Source organism: Gossypium hirsutum, chromosome D06 (genome assembly GCF_007990345.1).
Source record: "Gossypium hirsutum isolate 1008001.06 chromosome D06, Gossypium_hirsutum_v2.1, whole genome shotgun sequence".
Taxonomy (NCBI): domain Eukaryota; kingdom Viridiplantae; phylum Streptophyta; class Magnoliopsida; order Malvales; family Malvaceae; genus Gossypium; species Gossypium hirsutum.
The window spans coordinates 2,016,095-2,035,148 of NC_053442.1; the positions used below are offsets into that span (position 1 = coordinate 2,016,095).

A 19,054-nucleotide genomic window follows, 5' to 3' on the forward strand; every position below is an offset into this window, starting at 1 on the left:
AAATAAATATGAGAAATGATTTGCTTGCCAATAAGATATACTCCAAAGCTAAAAGCCAAACCCCAAAAAAAAGGGGGGGGGGGAACGTCGGCTATATCACATGCTTTATGCTTACAAGCCGCTACTTGAGTTGATTTCGGTTTTGGTTAAGTCATCAAACACCCTTTCGTACCCTCCAAGAGAAAAATATATATATATACAGTTTTGTATTCGTATATAACTATGTATCTCATATACAGTATACCATTACTACTATATATAACTTTTGTAGGTTATAGTAAGACTTAAAGAGAAGAAATTAAGAGGTGTAGATGATGGTTTATGTCGGCCAAATTTGTATTTAAGTATATACGATCAACGTGGCGGCCGTGCCCCGACGACAAACTAGCAGCCAAGTGGGAAACTATACTGCAATTCATTTCACCCCCCACTCTCTGTTTATGTATATATATATCTCATTGTGAATCCCTTTTTTGTAGCAAGGGTGTTCTTTGATATTTAAATTTTAACCCTTCTTTCTCGTAAAATAGGGTTTTGGTCTTTTGGGAGGGTTCCGGCCATGGAAGGTGACTGTTGTTGTTCATCGACGTCGAGTTCAACGAGCGGTGAGAAGCCGAAGGCGGAAAGGACACAACAAAAGGAGAAACCATATAGAGGGATAAGGATGAGGAAGTGGGGGAAATGGGTGGCTGAAATAAGGGAACCTAACAAGAGGTCTAGGATTTGGCTCGGGTCGTATACCACCCCCGTTGCCGCCGCCCGTGCCTACGATACCGCCGTGTTCTACTTACGAGGTCCGTCCGCGAGGCTTAACTTTCCTGACCTTATAGAAAAGGATAATAAGCTTAGGGATATCTCTGCCACTTCCATACGGAAGAAAGCGGCTGAAGTGGGGGCGAAAGTTGATGCTTTGCAAACATCATCGGTTTATCATCATGGTGGTTCTTCGTCGGACTCACCGAATAATACTCGTCGAGTTTTGTTGAAGCCTGATTTGAATAAGTACCCCGAAGTTTCCGATGAAGATTGAATCACATATCGGAACACACCCCTCACAAATCAACAAATGTTCATAGGCACCATTTTTTTTCCTTTTGTTTATTTAAGAATAGAATCAATGGAGAAATGGATTGGTTCTATTTGATAAGGTTATGTTTTACTTTGGAATACTATTGAAACTTTAGTTAGTGGCTTGTAACTTAACGTTGATAGTCATGGAATAGGGATTTAGCTTACCCTTGTTTTTCTTTATATATTTACTATATTATAAACCTTTAATGGTTGGGTTATTTTTTTAAGTTTGAAAATAACCTAAGATTCGAGAAAAAATTTAAATAAAAAATTAAGCATATTTAAAATATGGGTTAAATCCAGTTTTAATATTCAAAGCTCTAGTTTGATTTAATTAGATCGATTTTTAAGTTTATGGTATGTTCTATTTTATATATTATATAATTTATTTCATATGAATAATAAAATATATTATATTCTTTTCAAAAAATATTATATTATAATGTAAATATTAAAAAATATATTAAGTTGCATATTTTTAGATTTAATAAAAAAATCATGTAATAGTAATAAAATATATATTTATTAAAAATTAAATCTTCTCAAAATGAAATATATATGCAGGCTTAAACAAACTTAGGTTAGTCATTTACAGATAACTAGATAAATTTTAAGGTACATGTTCTAGTTAAACAAACCTTGAAAATCAAGGGGCTTGGGTTTACATTTATTATATGTGCACATTTTTTCCTATATAAAAGATATAAAATGATAAAAGTATATTTAAAATAATATAAATTATAAATTATTTTATAAAATAAAATTTTTTTTATCATTATTCAATTAAATTAATGTTGGATTGATTATTAAAAAAATAAATGTGATTTTATAAGCAATAATCATCCCTTCTTTATTCCTTTATAAAAGGAAATCCTTCAAATATGTGAACAATAAATTATTAAAAAAATAATTTAAGAATTTTTTATATTAATGGTTATATTAGGAATGGAAATGGATGAGATCAAAGATGGATGTTTCTAAATTCATTACTGTTTCACAATAAGGGCAAGATCAGAATTTTTTTAAGGGAAATGATGGAATTAAGTTGTATATTTTTATAAGAGTTATAATGTAATTTTATGATTTATATATTTATAAAATTTTAAAGAACTAAATTAAAATTTTATCATTTTAGGGGTCAAAGTGCAATTTTACCATGTAGTAACTTAAAATTTTATAAATTTGGCCTAAAGTGATTTTTTATTTTAGGGGGCAGGACCCTACCAACCCCCTAGCGCCACCCTTACTCCACAATTTGTATGCTCTACTCTACCACCCATCACGCTCCACTATGAATGTAAAACCTTAAAAATCACTACCACCTCCATGGTTGTTTGTGGATTCATCTTTGATCACCTCAATCCGCTTCAATTTAATTTTTGCTACTTATATTTAATATTTTCAATATTTTTAAAGTCAAGTAAATACTCAAACATAATTATTCAAAAAAATATATTTTTGAAATCTTTAAACATGCGAGTTTCTTTTCTATATTATATTGTTATATTTTTACCCTTTTAATAATTATGTATTTACAAATATAAAATAATAATTTCGTATAGTAGAGCAAAGCAAGACAAACAATTATCATAATTGCTCGAAACTTACTATTTCGAGGCGAATCCAAGAGGGGCAAGTAAGGCCTTGACTCCCTTTGGTTCAAACGGGTCAATTGTCCTATTAGTCCTTTTTAAGATTTTATAATTCAATTTAAAACTCTTTAATACAAAATTTATAGTTTAGTCCCTTAAAAAAATTTATTTCAGTCCCACTCCACCCTAGAGGTGATCATGGGTTGGGCTACCCGGCCCGCCCAAAAAATGAGAGGGTTCGGATAAAAATATAGGCCCGAAATATGAGTTTGGGCAAAAAACGAGGCCCGTTTAGAAAATGAGTCGGGCCTCGGGTAAAAATTTTGTGGCCCGAGTCCAGCCCGAGTTATATATTAAATATATATTATTTTTAATCAAGTATACTTTTATTTTATTATTAATTTGGCTATTATTTTAGTTCTAATTTGTTTCAATGTTAATATAACCACTTTTTTATTATATTTTTAATTTGTGTATTGTTTTAAGAATTGTTTTAGTCTCATTTTTTATTTGTTTTTTGTTTTAATATTTGTTTTAAAATTTTTTATTTAATGAAATAAAGTAAAAAAATTAATATGGGCCCGGCTGGGCTCGGGCTTAGCAATTTTCTTTTGGGCCGGGCTTAGACAAAAATTTTAGGCCCGTTTCCTAAGCCCGACCCGAAATATGAATCTAAAATTTTATTCAAGCCCTACCCGGCCCCATGATCACCTCTACTCCACCCACACCCATTTTTCAAACTAAAATCCACTTCATTTGAAGTAAATTAATTCAGAATCCACCAAAGGTATTCAAAGTTTTTCCATCTCTAAATTATATCAATAATTCGATGACAAGTCAAAAGGAAAAAAAAAATCCCCATTAACTTTTTCATATTCGGTCCTCCATTAATACAAATAAACAAAAATCAAGGGGTCCCATTAATGCCTTGCCTATACGTATTCAAAAAACAAACAAACAAAAGAGGACTAATCAAAATCCCCAAAACAAGAATAAGCATAAACCTACGTTAATTAATCATAATTAAGAAAAGAATAGAAAGAAACCGAAAAATCTAATCACCGCCCACCTTCATCACCTATCAACATCCACCGAACAACCCTCTTTCGTAAGCTACCAGTAACCATGAAGGTGACAACCTCCCTTAGCTCATCATCTATAGGACCATCTCGGGTTTTCTCAAGATAAATATCTCGAGCAAAGTTAGAAAATTCAATGTTTTTGAAATGAATTAAACCAATCAGATTATCGATTATCGATTCTATTGATTCAATTAGATTTTAAAGGAAATGAATTATTTTAAAAGTTATAAAATTATAAAAGAAAGGTTCAATCGCCAATTCAATCAATTAATGTCAATTAGCAGGTCAACCGATTTTATACCTCTCACTGAACCAATACCTCAGCCAATTCTCTGAATTATTAATTTTGGGGAGATTGAAAATACAATTTTTATTTAACGAAAGAAGAAAGGATTAAATTGAATTATTTAAGTTTAAGAGGGTCTAATTTTGAAATTGGACCGTTACCCCGTGCTTGGTTCTCATACGTATCTCACCCTTATCTCCTTATCTACTTTCTTTGATTTTAGGAACTAAAAATACGAGGACGCAAGCTAGTAGGCCATATCACTCTTTGGCCTTTGTGTCTTCATACGGTTGATGCAAGGATTGTCGATTTTGTTATTACGAGATTTTGTTTGTTTTGAATCGTCATATTTTTTGTATTCCGATAATTGTTGCATTCTGATTACAACGTATGTAAAAATTCATACCTACACTTAATGAGGACGCAATCCCTAGTTATTAAAACGAACAATACCTCATAACAGATACAAATCCGATAGTTCGATGAATTATGCTTCAAGATGGCTGCTTGCAATGTTGTTGTATTGGTAGATGATGAGTGCAAATGTAAATGCCTCCACCACCTATAGTTACTGGGAAAGGGGGGGGGGTGAGGGACATGACAATGTGACACTAATGTTATGATATCATGGAGCATTATTGGGGTTCTAGACCAAACTATTAACCAAACTAGTTCTTCAAAGCTGATTGATAATGAGCAGTGAGTCCTATTAGTGCCGACAGAATAGCAATCAAATCAAAGATTAAATATTTAAGAATATCACTAATTATGGTCTTTCTTTCATGATGAAGTGGTTTAACATCATCTAGGAATCAATTTATTTAAAGAAGTTTATGAAATGTTGTTTGTTTAAAATTAACTCTGCGTCAAGGTAAACTATATGCTATAAGTTGGGGGTCCAAATCTTACCATAGACAAATGTTCTCGTTTCTTTTAATAGATAACCATGTGTCACTCACTATTTGATCTCGAAGAGGCGGTTCTGTTTTGTGAACTCATTATCTTTTTAAATAATTTTTCAAGGCATCGGGTTTTCTATAAAGTCGAGAGATAAAACTTAACTCAACTTGAAAACAATACTAACCGTTAAGGGATTGTCAGCTCTATACGAACAACACTTTAAAAAATCTTACAAAACTTCAATTTGTTTATTTGAATTTAAATATATAAGATGCCTAAAACTTTTCTTCTTGTTTTGCTTCTTTCATGTAACTCTAATTAGCCCTTAAACCTTACAACATCCATCAACCAAATGCCCTAATTCTACTCAAAATTTGTCTATCCTTGTAATTTCAGCTAAACCTATCAATTGAGCAAATCAGATTGATTTTAAGTCGAGTGAATATAAATAAAATCAATTTAGATCATATTGAATTCATGTCATTTCAAGTTCAAATTGTCTCAATTCAAGCTATTCAAGTTTAAAATTTGAGTTTTCAAGTTGTATCATTATGAGTTCAAATAATTTTGAGTTATGATTATTTCAAGTTCACGTCATTTTAAATTTAGGGTTTAATGTTCGAGTCAATTTTTTAAAATAGGTCGAAAAAGTTTAAGATATTAGTTTTTTAAAATTTAAATTGAGAATATTCAATTTAGATTCCACAAGTCCAATTTCAATTGTACCTAAATTTCTTGCTTCAACAAAATAACTAACAAGTAGTTATCATTTTGTGGCAAACCCCTCCCCTCCCCCACCCACCATCCTTGTCCTACATCACCTATGATTGGAGGAACCTTTAATTGAATCAATGGACTTGAACTTTAATTATCTCAATCAGAAGACAAAGCGGCCAATCATCCATTAAACCCGAAAATGACCTCAGTCGGCAATGGGCTTTGAACTCCTCAAATTAGTGCTTTGAATTTTCTTCCCATTTCTTGATTTCCTCTTCAAGCAACTCTCCACTTATGTTACTTGGATTGAGGTGTGTCTAAATGTTATATACAAATATATATCCAACACAAGTATGATTATTCTTCTCTAAGTTTTTCTATACATTTGTCGAATCCTTGTAGGTCATATCTCGATATCCATGTGTTGACTGCTTCAAAAAAATTAAAGAGTCCGAGCAACATAGATTCATACTTCATGCCCCTCCAAGAACAAGAGAGATCAATCAAGAATCATTTCTTACACAAGCATTTGGATTGGTCAACGAAGGTCACGCAGAAAACCAGCAATTATGCAACAGCATTCAAGTATATCACCCACAGGAACAAATTTTCAATATAACAAGGCCAAAAGAATTGGATCTAATTTACCCCAGACAAGCAATAATCATTTGTAAAGGTAAAAGTACTATCGAGCCTCTTATACTAGGAGTCAATTTACATTTTGCCTCCTTTACTCAAAAAAATGGATAAATTAATCCATGCATATTACGTCAAAGAAAATTTTATTCATTTTTACTATTAAAAACCAGTCCTTCTACGTCAGAATGAGGGCCATCTATCACTTTTTGGTTGTTCCATCAGCCACATCAATTTTTCACAGTATAAATTGATGAATTTTTTAACAAAAATGACTAATTTACTATTTGAACTAACATAAAAGGACTACTTTGCCTATTTTCTTTAGTAGAGAAGGCAAAATGCAATTTAAATTCTAATTCAGTAGCCTCCATAGTACTTTGACCCTATATGAATTAAACATTCTCCATATACAAATCTATAGAACTAAAATGAAAACTATATATATGAAAGCAACAATGATCCACCACTTTCCACTAATCAAATTCATAACCTACTCCATAGGTGAAACACATACTAAAAATTGGTGTTAAAAAATGAAAAAAGATTACTACATTGCAGTTCCTCTGTTGTTCATACCTATACTATACCATTTCAATTTTGAGGGTATCAATGGTACACTCTACACAGTAAAAAAGAAGATAATATAGAGACAATATAGGCATGATATATACCATTAGCAACTCTGAAAACAATGAAGAACCACATTGTGCAAATGGGACTCTTAGATTATAATCTCCTTCTCCATTATTCCCTGTATAAGTTTGAATTCCTAACATTGATAAGCGTCCCAACTTTCCTCATCAATAATACCCATCTTCCTCAAAAATCATTTCATCTTCACTACCATCCAACAAGTAATCTTCATCACCAACTGCCTCAATATCCCATTCATCCTCATCTTCTGAAAACACCGAAATCATCATGCCACCGTACTCATTCCTCCCTACTAAAAGCTCATTCGCAACACCATCCAATTCCCCGATACTAATGTTCTCACCATCGAATTCCGAAACTGAAAACAACCCATCATCACTACTCATTCTCTTCCTCTTGGGCACCAAATCTTTCTCTGAAACCTCCCCATTTTCTACCTCAACCCAAGACACCCATAGATCAGCATGTCTACCTAAACCCCTATCCCAATCACCTACAACCACAGTCCCTAAATCTGCTTCCCTTGCTCTCCTCAACATCTCCACAAAATCCTTATCATCAGAAACTAAAAACAACCAATCAATCCCTCTACTCATTGAATGTTGCATTTGTCTTTTCAATGCCCAATCCGCTGCTTGGGGCTTATCCTCCACGGTTTTAACATAAACCCCAGCTCTCCTTAGCTCACTAGCTAAACCATAACCAATCTTAGGCTTAATTATACTCCTAGCAGCTTCATTGTACTTATGGTTCCCACTTATAAACCTTTCTTTAAACCGTTGACGTTTCTTACCCTTCAATGATTTCATCCTGTTCAACTTCTTTTGCCGTTCCCTTTCGTGTAATTGCTTGAAATGTTTCTTCAAATCAAGATTCGTTTTACATTTCCGGCCACAAACGCCGCAAATGTACGGTTCGTCCGGCTTCACAATCCCTTTCCGTTCGAGGATGTCGAGGCTCCTCCTTTCCCGTCGTTCTTGAAGTACCCATTGAGGCAAATGAACGAACGCGTGGCGGTTAGCGTAAGCCGACATATCGACGACTTCACCGAACTTCTCGGCGACCCTTTTCAACGCCAACGCCGCTTCGTACGGCGGCCCTCGCGGCGGTTTGTTGTCGAGGTCCCATAAAACAACGACTTTCTTCTGTTTGGGTGCGTAAACGCCTTGCTTGTTCCTCACCATGTCGATTTCAACGGCGTTGGCTTCGGCTTTGACGGTGAGACGACATCGGGTCGGTGAGGATTTGGATTTAAAGGGTGGGGCGGAAATGGGAGAGAGGGAAAAGGAAAAGGGAAGCTCTGGTTTTGTTGGGAAAAAGGTGGGGTTTACGTGAAGGGATTTCAGGGAATTGCAGAGAGAATTCATTGCTTCATTTGTAGGTTTTGCTCTTCTTCTTCGTTTCGAATGTATGTGAAGGAGTGATTTTTTTTTGGCGAAGATACTTGGATAAACAGAGCCGAAGAGTGTAAATATCAACAACCGGTCGTTCATCACCATCGGCCATTTTTAGACCATTTTAAGGGGCTTTTCAATAAGTTGCAGATCCAACAAAGACGATAGTTTATGGTCCAATTGTTGGTAGATATGGGCCTATTTATTTGGAAAATCTTGAAGGCCATTAAGTTTTCCCTAATTCAATTGCATCAACACAAAAAAGATAAAAAATACCCTTTGGATCAAATCTTCTTCACTTGTCTTCAACATTAAATCTTGACAACTCTTAAAGTCGATTAAATTGATTTAAGGCCAAGTCTCAAAGACTCTTGAAACAAGATTAAATCTAGACTATCCTTAAATCGAATAAAATGATATATGTAGAGATTTTAATTCATAATTTTATAAACAAATTTTTTTTTATTTGTTTTTAGTTTTTCAAATCTTATTCCTACTCACCAACCACTGGGGCTTTGCATTTTCTTGAGCCATTACTTTCACTTTTTTCTTTTCAAGTTGAAGTGGAAATAAAATTCCCTTTGTCATTGACAAGGCTATTTGGGAAGATAAAAGGGAAACTGTTTGATAATTGACATCAATCAATGGTCTATTTCTAGCTTTTAGCTGCTAATTATTACTTCCCAATACCATTTTCCTTTCGTTTTAGTTAACTAATCTTCACAATTTACATGTAATGATATAAATCCATTGTCATCTTCTATACTTTTGATGTGATTTGCCATTCTTAAATATATTCACTTTTGACCCTTAAAAGTTCTATAATTTAATCATTCATCCCAAGTTCCAATACTTAGGTCTTATTGAAATTTTTGTATGAATGAAGTGAAATGAAATTCAGGTTTATCATATACATGTATTATATAAATGTTTAATTTTGAATTTCATCTTTCTACTTATGAAAATAAAGAAGTTTGTGCTTTACAAAAATTGAGAAGTTATTATAATGGTTGGTAAATATATGGACTTGAATTATTGATTTTTTTTGTAAATTTTGTGCATATAAATTCTTAAACTGTTGATTTTTAAATCGACAATTTAATGGTAAAATTTAACGGTATTACCACCATTGAATTAAATACTTTCTTAATTTCCACAGAACATGAAAAATAAAATTCATAATTAAATCATTTTAGTTATTGCATATGAAAAGCAAAGTGTTTCTCAACATCTTTATGGTTTATCCCCTTGAATTGTGGCAATTATCTCTGGAATTATGGCCTAGACTTTTTGCCAACTATTACCAAACAAGATGATTACTCATAGTTTTTATATGTTCACTTATGAAGAATTAAGAAGCCCTCCCCCAAAAAGAACTTCAGGGGCAAGTGGGGCTTCTATAAATTGAGTTATTGGCTTTAATATGGTCACATCCACTCTAAATTTTCCTTAGTGCTTGGCTACCATTAAAAATGAAATTATATTTTTGTTTTTCTTATATTAGAATAGGATGTCTACAAAAGGTCAACATATTTATTTTTTGGTTTGCTTTTTAGTAGAAAAAACAATTGGTGCTTTAATGGGTTTCCATGAATATGAAGGCCTCCCACTACTTGGCATATGAAACATAATTTGGCATAACAAAATCACAATCCCTGAAAATCAGAAGTCCCCACCACTAAATTTTTTGAGTCTAGAGATCAGATAATGTCTAATGAGACAAAACTTCAACTAGAACGAAGAAAGTAAAAGTTATATATGGAAATTTTGATATTTTAGTTTCAACTGTTGATTTATTTTGAATTTTTATTGAACTCAAGATTTAATGTCAATTAAAATTGTCATTATATCACAGATTCGATTGATGGAAACTAAACATTATATTTTTATATATATTTACTATAAGGACTAAAATCAATTTTTTGAAGAATTTTAGGGATCCCCTCCTGAGATTAGACGATCCTCATTAAATACATTGCATTCATCTTCATTAAAGCACACACTTTTCAATGAATGTTGATTGCTCTACAGCGATATATCTTCATGCCAAGTTCTTTAGAGTTCTTTACAAACATGAAATCATTGCTTTTGCATAGAAATTCCAAGGTTTTACATGGAATTACCTCTAAGTTCGACAAGTACTATAATAAAAAACCAAGTTCCTTAATTTCTTGGCACTTTTCTCAAACTTTTTCTTCAACATTCCCCTTTTTACTCTAGTTTCAAAGAGTCAAAAATTTGTTTTAGAGAACTAAAGATACCATGATATCAATATACTATTTAATAAATTTTTAAAAAAAATTCAATATTAAATTTATCATTTATGAAGACAAAAATTAATTTTTGTTTTCATTTTTGCCCTTAATTATCACCTATTTTTTAATATAATTTTTTTTTGTCGAAATCAATATATTCATCCTTATGAAAAAGGGTATTTTAATAAAGAAAGATTTGTGGGTTGACATTTAATAAAGAAAATGGACCCAAAAAAAAAACTTACACCATAGCTCTCCCTTGCCTTTTCTTGAACCAGTCTTTTTACTCCAACGCTTGCTTTGCCGTCTCTTTCTCCTTTCTAGTTTTCCTTCTCCTTTTCTTCTACATTTTCCCAGAAAAAAAAAACCCAATAAGACTTTGTAGTGATGGTTGAATTGATGCATGTAACAGCAGCAGTGGTAATCATTGTTATTGTTTTGATCCTTTTGGTAGTGTTTATACTTAAGTGGTGTCTTCATAAAGAGAGTACTGAAGGTAAAGACATGGTTGCTGATCACCACTATGTTTTCCGACGTGGGGTGTCGGCAAAGCCATTGTTTAGTTGGTCTGATCATCCATCTCTCATCACAGATGCAGTTGAAAATGGATGGTCTAGATTTGGTTTCACACCCTACAACATATCATCATCAACAAGGTCATCAAGCTTGTTGGGATTATGTGCAGCTGTTGATTTTCTAAGAGGGAATGATGTTGAATTAAGTTGGGAAGTATGTCAAGGATCAGCTGATTTCATGCAAAAGGTTAGGCTAAAATCTGGGTCATCCATGGCTGCAGCATCATCAGCTGTTATTAAAACAGCTTTGCCTTTACCAGGTCCACCTTTAGGGAACACTGCTTTTCCTCAAGAAGCTTATTTTGAAATCAAGATTTTGTATTGCCATGGTGATGATGATAGTGGGAAGCTCAAGGAATTAGGTGAGAAAACAAAATTGATCCATGAACATCAAGATTCCCACCATGTTATTAACAAGGTTGATGAATTAAAATCTGCAACTAAAGATGATGGAAAAGGTGAAGAACAAGTGATGTTATCAATGGGATTAACAGCAGGTGGTTCTCTTCCTTCGAAGCTTCCTGGTACTTATCCAGGTTCCATTGGTTTCAATTCAGATGGTTCGGTCTTTCTTGACGGTAACTTTCTTTTTTCATCAACTTTCTATTTGGTAACTTCCATTTTTTAGAAGATCAAATAAACCCCATTTATTTTATAATGTTAATAGAGATGAAATAGTATCGGACGGATGTCAAAAATTGAATAAATCTGTGAAGGTAATTGAAAAAAGGGTCCACTGCCACATGATCACGAATTATGTATTAAGACCACTTAATCAGTTAATGATGCCACACTTTACTGCATGTGGAGTAACTGTGAAGCTATTGACTAAAAATGATGCATCAGTTTCATATAATTTATTGCAGTATTATGTGTACCAGTACATACCTACGTATCAAATTATAGGGGTTCAAATTTGTTGGTACTAAGTACCAATAAAGAGGAGAAGGTGAGTACAGGGCAGAGAGTCAATAAGGAAGAAAGGGAGTGAGGAAGAAGGGGAGAGTGACTCGGTCTCTTTTGTGCACTTGGGCTTATATAGGGATTTTAATTTTGTAAGATAATGCCACGTGATGAGCCGTATGATTATACAGACAAGTCAGAGGTTAGTGATCAGAAGTCAGGTGTAAAACGGGGCACTGCTATTGTAGGTTGATTGTTGTTATAGTAAGTGCTCCGTGGTCCTATGTATGTCGTTAGACATGAGTGTCAAATGACAGGTGGGCTCACTTGTCCTTGGTTGAGGGGTTATAGGTAAATAGTCTTAGGCGAAGAGTGTCCAACTTACCAGATGAGCTCCAGGGTTCAATTTCTTAATTCTAAGTTGCTTGTTTATGCAACTTTAACTCATGGTTTACACTAATTTTCAGGAATTAAGCTTATTTTCGAATCCGAGAAAGAAGACTGGGGGAAACCAGGGAAAGTGATAGGTTGCGGTTTCAATCCGAAGCAAAAGAAAGTGTTTTTCACATTAGACTCGGAGTTAGTACATGTAATAAACTGTAAGTCTGAGGAATTCGGGACACCTCTATATCCGACACTAGCAGCAAACGATGATGTTTTGGTTCTAGTTAATTTCGGACAAAGTGCATTCGTTTACAGTCCGGCGAACGGGCAACGGACACCGAATCCATGCTTCATTGGCCCTGTGGTGAATTCCCCTGCTGCTGCAGCCGCTTTAGGGTACGAAGACAGCAAAGAGCTATTTTCAATGGGGAGAATTGATTCTCAATGGCTTAATAGATGCACAAATAAAGGCAGCCATAATAATTATGGGACAAATTGTTCAACAATGGAATTTGATGAAGAATCTGAGGCTGATTTGTTTGAAATTGTATTGGATAATAATAATGGAAGATCCCCTAACTTAGTTTTGTAGCATGTGAAACTGAGATTTTGTTTGATTTTTTTGGAATGAGTGTGTGGGTTTTGGCGTTGAAAATTGAACTTGTTTTAATTGTATAGTTTTTAATTGGAGTTTGGTAGATTGCAAATGCTTCAATTCTCTGCTCAGGATTGGGTATGGATATACGAGGATTTTTTTTTTGTGAATTTGAATAATATTTGGATTTAAATATTTTAATTACTATTTAGAATATATACAAATATTAGCATGCGATATATGGTTTGAATTAGTCGAATTATGATTTAATTATCTCTGAAATACTCTGAATTTTTTTAAATATTGTGAAAAATACAAGTATTTACTATGGAGAAAAAAATTTTGTGTCAATTAAAATAAACTGAAAGAAGATAATTGTTTAATGGGTGTCGCCGGTGAGAATTAAATAAAAAAGGTGAAATAAAAAATAAAATTGAAAAAAGACAGTTGAAATAAATAAATAAATAACCGAAAAAAATAAATGAGAAGCCCGTGATTAATGCTTGCTTTATAGATGGTTATCGTACTAGCACCATACATTTTTCAATTTTCTAAATTTTATATTGTTATTTTTTTAATAAAAAGTTATTTAAACTTTTTTTTTTTCATATTTCCTTTCTTGAGTTATTCAAATTTCTTCATATTCAGTTTTTGTTGTGTTTAGTTTTCTTTTCATTTCCCCTTTATTTTTTTCAATTTTTTTTCTATTTCAACTGTTTTTCTTCAGCTTTTTTTTTTCTGTTTCACATTTTTTTTTAAATTCCACTGATGTCGCCTAACACACCGGCAACACCCATTAAAAAATTATTTTTAAATATATATGGGTGTTGCCTAATACAATTGAGGCACAAAAAATATTCTTTTTTTTTTTAAATTTGGTGATTGAGTGATGATTAAAAGAAAAAAGGTAGTGCCGTCGGTGTGTCAAATAACACCGTTAAATGCTCTTAAAAACAATCTATTTTCGTAAATAACTTTTCGCTATCCCATTTTTATAATTAATTAATTTTTTATATTAAAAAAAAACCTAAACATCCTAACGTGAGAGACTTGTGCACGTTTTGATCAACAATTCAATTTTAAAAAAATGAATAAGAAATAAAGTAAAGCAGAGAAATTCGTCGGCTGAGATGCCAAATGCCGTTAAATGTGCATTAAAAATAAGTTGAAAATTTATCCATGGATTCAGCTAACAAAACCAGTGCCAAGTCAAATTTATTTTCCATCAACAGAATGTTTGATGAATAATTTGTTTTTTTATTATTATTTATGTTTATTTATTAAATTAAATAAATGAATATAAACAAAATTTTAAGGTTTTCGTCTATTGTTCTATTAATATATATTAATAAAATTATTTTGATTTGTATTTTTTTATTTATAATATAATTATTAATATTTATATTTAATTATTTTATATCTAAAAAATAATATATATTTATTTATTGTTTGTTTGTTTATTTATTTTTCATGAACATTGTTCGTAAACATGTTCAATTATATGTTCACGAACATGTTTGATAACATGAACATTAAACAAACGAACATTAAGATTCATAATTTTAAATAAATGAACACAAATAAAAATTTTGAGATTCTTAACGAACACGAACCGAACACAAACAAAATTAAAATTAAACAAACGAATATGAACGAATAGAAGTTCGTTCATTCAAGCTCGATTCATTTATAACCCTAGTTGTAAATATGTGTGTACTTTATTGGATGAATAATTTTAAATCTGGTGCATTAAAAAAAATAGTTTCAAAAAAATTTGAGAGGTCTCTGTTTTTTAACATGCTATATATCCAAGCTATCATGTGATAGATGTACTATATAACAGGTTATATATACAAGTGGAGGTGCACACATCATGTTACAACAAATGTTGATAGAACAACCACACCTAAGCCTGCTAAAGAGAAGTATACTATCAAAGAAGGAAGGGTACACATTACAACTCAAAAGCCTTGAATGCAATTTTCAATGAAACAATCAAAATCATTTCTATGTGTAAATCTGTCAAAGATGCTTGGACACTTCTTTAAGATCAACATGAAGGTAATGTATCAATTCGTATGTCCGAGCTCTAGATCTTTTCTTTCAGGTTTAGAAATTTAAGAATGGATGAAGAATAATTTTATTTTTTTTATCTTTGAAAGAAAGGTTCATTATAAAAGTCATTACAATCGAAGAAGTTAAAAATGATACCACTTCCAAACTTGACGAGTTCATAGGTTCACTTGCAACTTTTGAATTGGATTAAGAAGAATCTAAAATGTAGAAGGTGAAAGATGAAAAGAACATTGCTTTTAATGTCTAAATTGTCGTTACAACGTACACCTGATTCAACAATTACTTCTATTGTTGAACTTGGAGAGAAGCTAGTCTTACTCACTAAGAACTTCAATAGAGTATGCAAAACTTTTTGAAGAAAGAAAATATGAGAAGAATATCAACCGAGACAAAGGGAAAATCTTGTTGAAAGAAGATGCACCATCTCCAAAGAAGATGAGAATTGAATGCCATGAATGTGGAGGTTTTGGACATCAAGAAGAAACAAAAGTATTTGACTTAGTGGTTAAAAAAACCTCTCATAAAAAGAGCAAAAAAAAAATCAAATATGCTCTCATGAAAAATTTACATCAAATTGAGAAGTGAAAATTTAATCAATTAAGCCCCTGTTAATGTTGACCATGTTTAACCGTTAAATTTTGTTGATGTGGCTGATGGAGAAAGCAGATGGTGGAACGTGGCATCCATGTGTACCTAATAGCATGGTATTTTGCCACGTCAACAAATATTTAAATAAAAAATAAAAATCATAAAAATATATTAATTTTTAATAATTATTTCAAAAAAATACAGGCTAAACAAATTAATAAATAAAAAATTTAAAAAATTATATAAAATCATTTAAAAATTATTAATAATTATAAAAAATTTAATAAATTAATAAATAATTTAAAAAATATTACGAATTAGAAGAAAGGTTCATCTTAAACCAAGCTTTTAATTAATTATTAGGTACAAAGCCTTTATGCTTTCTGGGTTTGGGTCTTCGGGTATTAACAGGCCTTTATATGATGTGCCCATGAATCATTGAAGAACTTTCCAATTAACCAAAACTAATAAAACATTGCCCACCATTATTGTATTTCTTCTTTATTTAGGGAAAACAATATTGTTTCTCAAGTTGTTCATGCAAATTACCACAAACATAGCCTACCATTGCCGTGTTTAATCTGTTTTTAGAGTTAGTTTATTGTTAATATTAAAACCTACTTCTAAAAACACACACACACACACACACACATATATATATGCACCCTTTACCCTTTGAATTTTGATATAAGAGTTTGATTACATATTTCAAACAAAAAGAAGGAGAAAAAGCTTCAAATTTGGCAAACAAGAGAAAAGCTTATCATCATAACATGGGAAGCGATGGAAATCAAATACATGCAATGTTTTTTCCTTACATGGCACCTGGTCACATGATGCCAATGGTGGACATGGCGAGGATGTTTGCTGCTTTCGGCGCTAAGGTCACCATTATCATCACAACCATGAATGCCCTTCGCATAAAAAACGTCATTGATCGAGATGTTAAATTAGGTCGAGACATTACACTTGAAATCATCTCATTACCTTCCACTGAGGTTGGATTGCCCGAAGGTTGCGAGAACGTGGTTTCAGCCCCAACCCCAGAAATGTCCATAAAGCTCTTCCATGCCATCGAATTGCTTCAACCCAAAATAAAAAAGCTGTTCAGTGATCTCCACCCTGACTGCATAGTCTCTGATTCTCTTTGTCCGTGGACTCTGGATATTGCCAATGAGCTTGGCATTGCAAGGATTGCCTTCAATGGAAGCGGATTCTTTAACCTTTGTCTCTTGGAGAATATTACACTTTATGAGCCTCATAAGAGCATCGAGTCGGAGACTGAAACATTCGTTGTTCCAGGACTGCCTCATGAAGTGAAACTCACTAGATCACAGTTGCCAGACATTGTTAAAGCCAAAAATAAATTCTCTGAGTTATTCGATAAGTTAAGAGAATCCCAGAGGAAGAGCTTTGGGGTGTTGATGAACAGTTTTTATGAGCTAGAGCCTGGTTATGCAGATCATTGTAGGAATGTTTTAGGAATCAAAGCATGGCACATTGGCCCCGTTTCTCTGGTCAATAGAGACACTGTTGATAAAGTTGATAGAGGTGAAAAAACATCAATTTCGAAGCACGACTGCATTAATTGGCTTGATTGCAAAAAACCCAGATCTGTTCTTTACATCTGCTTTGGAAGCTTAACTAGATTCAACAAAAAACAAACAACGGAGATTGCTTATGCACTCGAAGCTTCGGGCCATCCATTCATTTGGGTTGTTGGGAAAGTGTTAAAAACAAGCAACGGTGAGTTCGAAGATGAAGAGCAAGAGCTATGGTTGCCACAAGGATTTGAGGACAAAATAAAGGAAAACGGGCAAGGTTTACTTATTAGAGGGTGGGCACCTCAAGTGTTGATACTCGAACATGAAGCCATTGGAGGCTTCTTAACACATTGTGGGTGGAACTCGATACTCGAAGGGATTGTTGCAGGTGTACCCTTCATCACATGGCCGATTTTCGCCGAGCAATTCTACAATGAAAAGCTGGTGACTCAAGTGCTGAATTTGGGAGTATCAATTGGCAACGAGGTGTGGCAAGCATGGGCAACGGAGGATTCACTAGTGATAAAAAGTGGGGATGATATTCTCATGACGATTAATGCAGTGATGGGGGATACTGAGGAGGCAATTGATATGAACAAAAGAGCTAAAAAACTTGGGGAATTAGCAAAGAAAGCTGTTGAAGAAGGCCATTCATCTTATAATGATTTGAAACGTTTGATTGAGGATATCAAAATGCACAGAATATCAAAAAGTAATGGAGTTATCGAAAATTCTGGCCATGCTTGAAGAACTACCAAGTTTTCTAATGCTCTTATGGTAAATAGTTGATTTGAGTCTACATATTGATTATTCATCCGCTATACATATGTAAAAAAGAAGAAGATTTGAGCTATTTGTATTTTATAAAGAAATATGTGGTAAATAGTTGATTTGAGTCTACATGGTGATTATTTTTCTTGTGTTGTGCGTTTCATATTCTTGTTTGTGTTAGGGATCGACCCGATTAAGCAACAAGTAACAAAAATATCAGAATAAATTGAGAAATTGAACACACAAATTTAAAGTGGAAAACCCACTCCAAAGAGGATAAAAAACTACGAGCAAAGATAATTTTACTATAATAGCAAAAGAATGAAGAGTACAAAAGATGGAAATAAAACTAAACTCAAACCCCGAAAATAAAGAACCCTCAAAACGTAAACACAAAATTATCTAAATGTGTTATGAGTTCTAATCTCTAAATGGGGTGTTTTTTTAATGTTTGTAAAATAGCCTATTTATAGGCTAAATTCATATGTCAAATAATAAAAAAATAATCTAAACTAATCAGTGTTTGATTGAATCAAATAAACAAAGTTTAACTAGAAGATTATTTCTCAAATTTAACTGAAAATAGGAGTCATACTTAACAAATCTCCACCTTGACTCATATTTCTACAACGCCATCTTTGCCAAAGCCCGCCACGAGCCTATCTTGAATTATGCAGGGAATTAACTGAGTCGAATTTGTGCTTAGAAACTGGAAGACTTCTAGCCTTCGACTTGTACACTGCCAAATCAAAATTAATCCGGGTCTGATTTTCACAAACACAGTGCCCTAACTTTTCACAACCTGCATCCAAAAGAGAACCTCTCTTCAACGAAGCGATCATACATTTTTCCCTCCTATGACCAAGTTGCCTCCGCTCCAAACGAGTTGACTTCGACTCTGTAACGGACGAGGGACGTCCGATTTCACCGGTCACTGTAGAACTTTCCAGAATATAAAGACTGTCAGTTCTTTTACCTTTTAACAAAATGAAAGCTCCACGAGATACTTTAATACCGCTTGACTCGAT

The 19,054-nt window shown here is 33.0% G+C and overlaps 4 protein-coding genes across 5 annotated transcripts; 3 read left to right on the plus strand and 1 right to left on the minus strand.

Annotated features, from left to right (window-relative positions):
- LOC107934169 (ethylene-responsive transcription factor RAP2-1) lies at positions 1-1,235 on the plus strand. Of its 2 annotated transcripts, none has more exons than XM_016866537.2 (2): positions 1-442; positions 531-1,235. In XM_016866537.2, exons 1-2 carry the CDS (start codon positions 322-324, stop codon positions 1,028-1,030), a joined length of 621 nt encoding a protein of 206 aa, XP_016722026.2. In that variant the 5' UTR covers positions 1-321; the 3' UTR covers positions 1,031-1,235. The 2 variants fall into 2 exon arrangements, with proteins under 2 accessions (XP_016722026.2, XP_016722025.2); XM_016866536.2 differs by having other exon boundaries at positions 123-395.
- Positions 1,236-6,731: 5,496 nt separating this feature from the next.
- LOC107934202 (uncharacterized) lies at positions 6,732-8,542 on the minus strand. Its single transcript, XM_016866577.2, has one exon. It carries the CDS (start codon positions 8,438-8,440, stop codon positions 7,088-7,090), a length of 1,353 nt encoding a protein of 450 aa, XP_016722066.2. The 5' UTR covers positions 8,441-8,542; the 3' UTR covers positions 6,732-7,087.
- Positions 8,543-10,825: 2,283 nt separating this feature from the next.
- Positions 10,826-13,107, plus strand: LOC121218176 (uncharacterized). Its single transcript, XM_041094959.1, has 2 exons — positions 10,826-11,743; positions 12,536-13,107. Exons 1-2 carry the CDS (start codon positions 10,978-10,980, stop codon positions 13,042-13,044), a joined length of 1,275 nt encoding a protein of 424 aa, XP_040950893.1. The 5' UTR covers positions 10,826-10,977; the 3' UTR covers positions 13,045-13,107.
- A 3,337-nt stretch (positions 13,108-16,444) lies between these two features.
- Positions 16,445-18,119, plus strand: LOC121218177 (scopoletin glucosyltransferase). Its single transcript, XM_041094960.1, has one exon. The coding sequence runs from the start codon at positions 16,485-16,487 to the stop codon at positions 18,000-18,002; it is 1,518 nt and encodes a 505-aa protein (XP_040950894.1). The 5' UTR covers positions 16,445-16,484; the 3' UTR covers positions 18,003-18,119.
- The last annotated feature ends 935 nt before the right edge of the window (positions 18,120-19,054 follow it).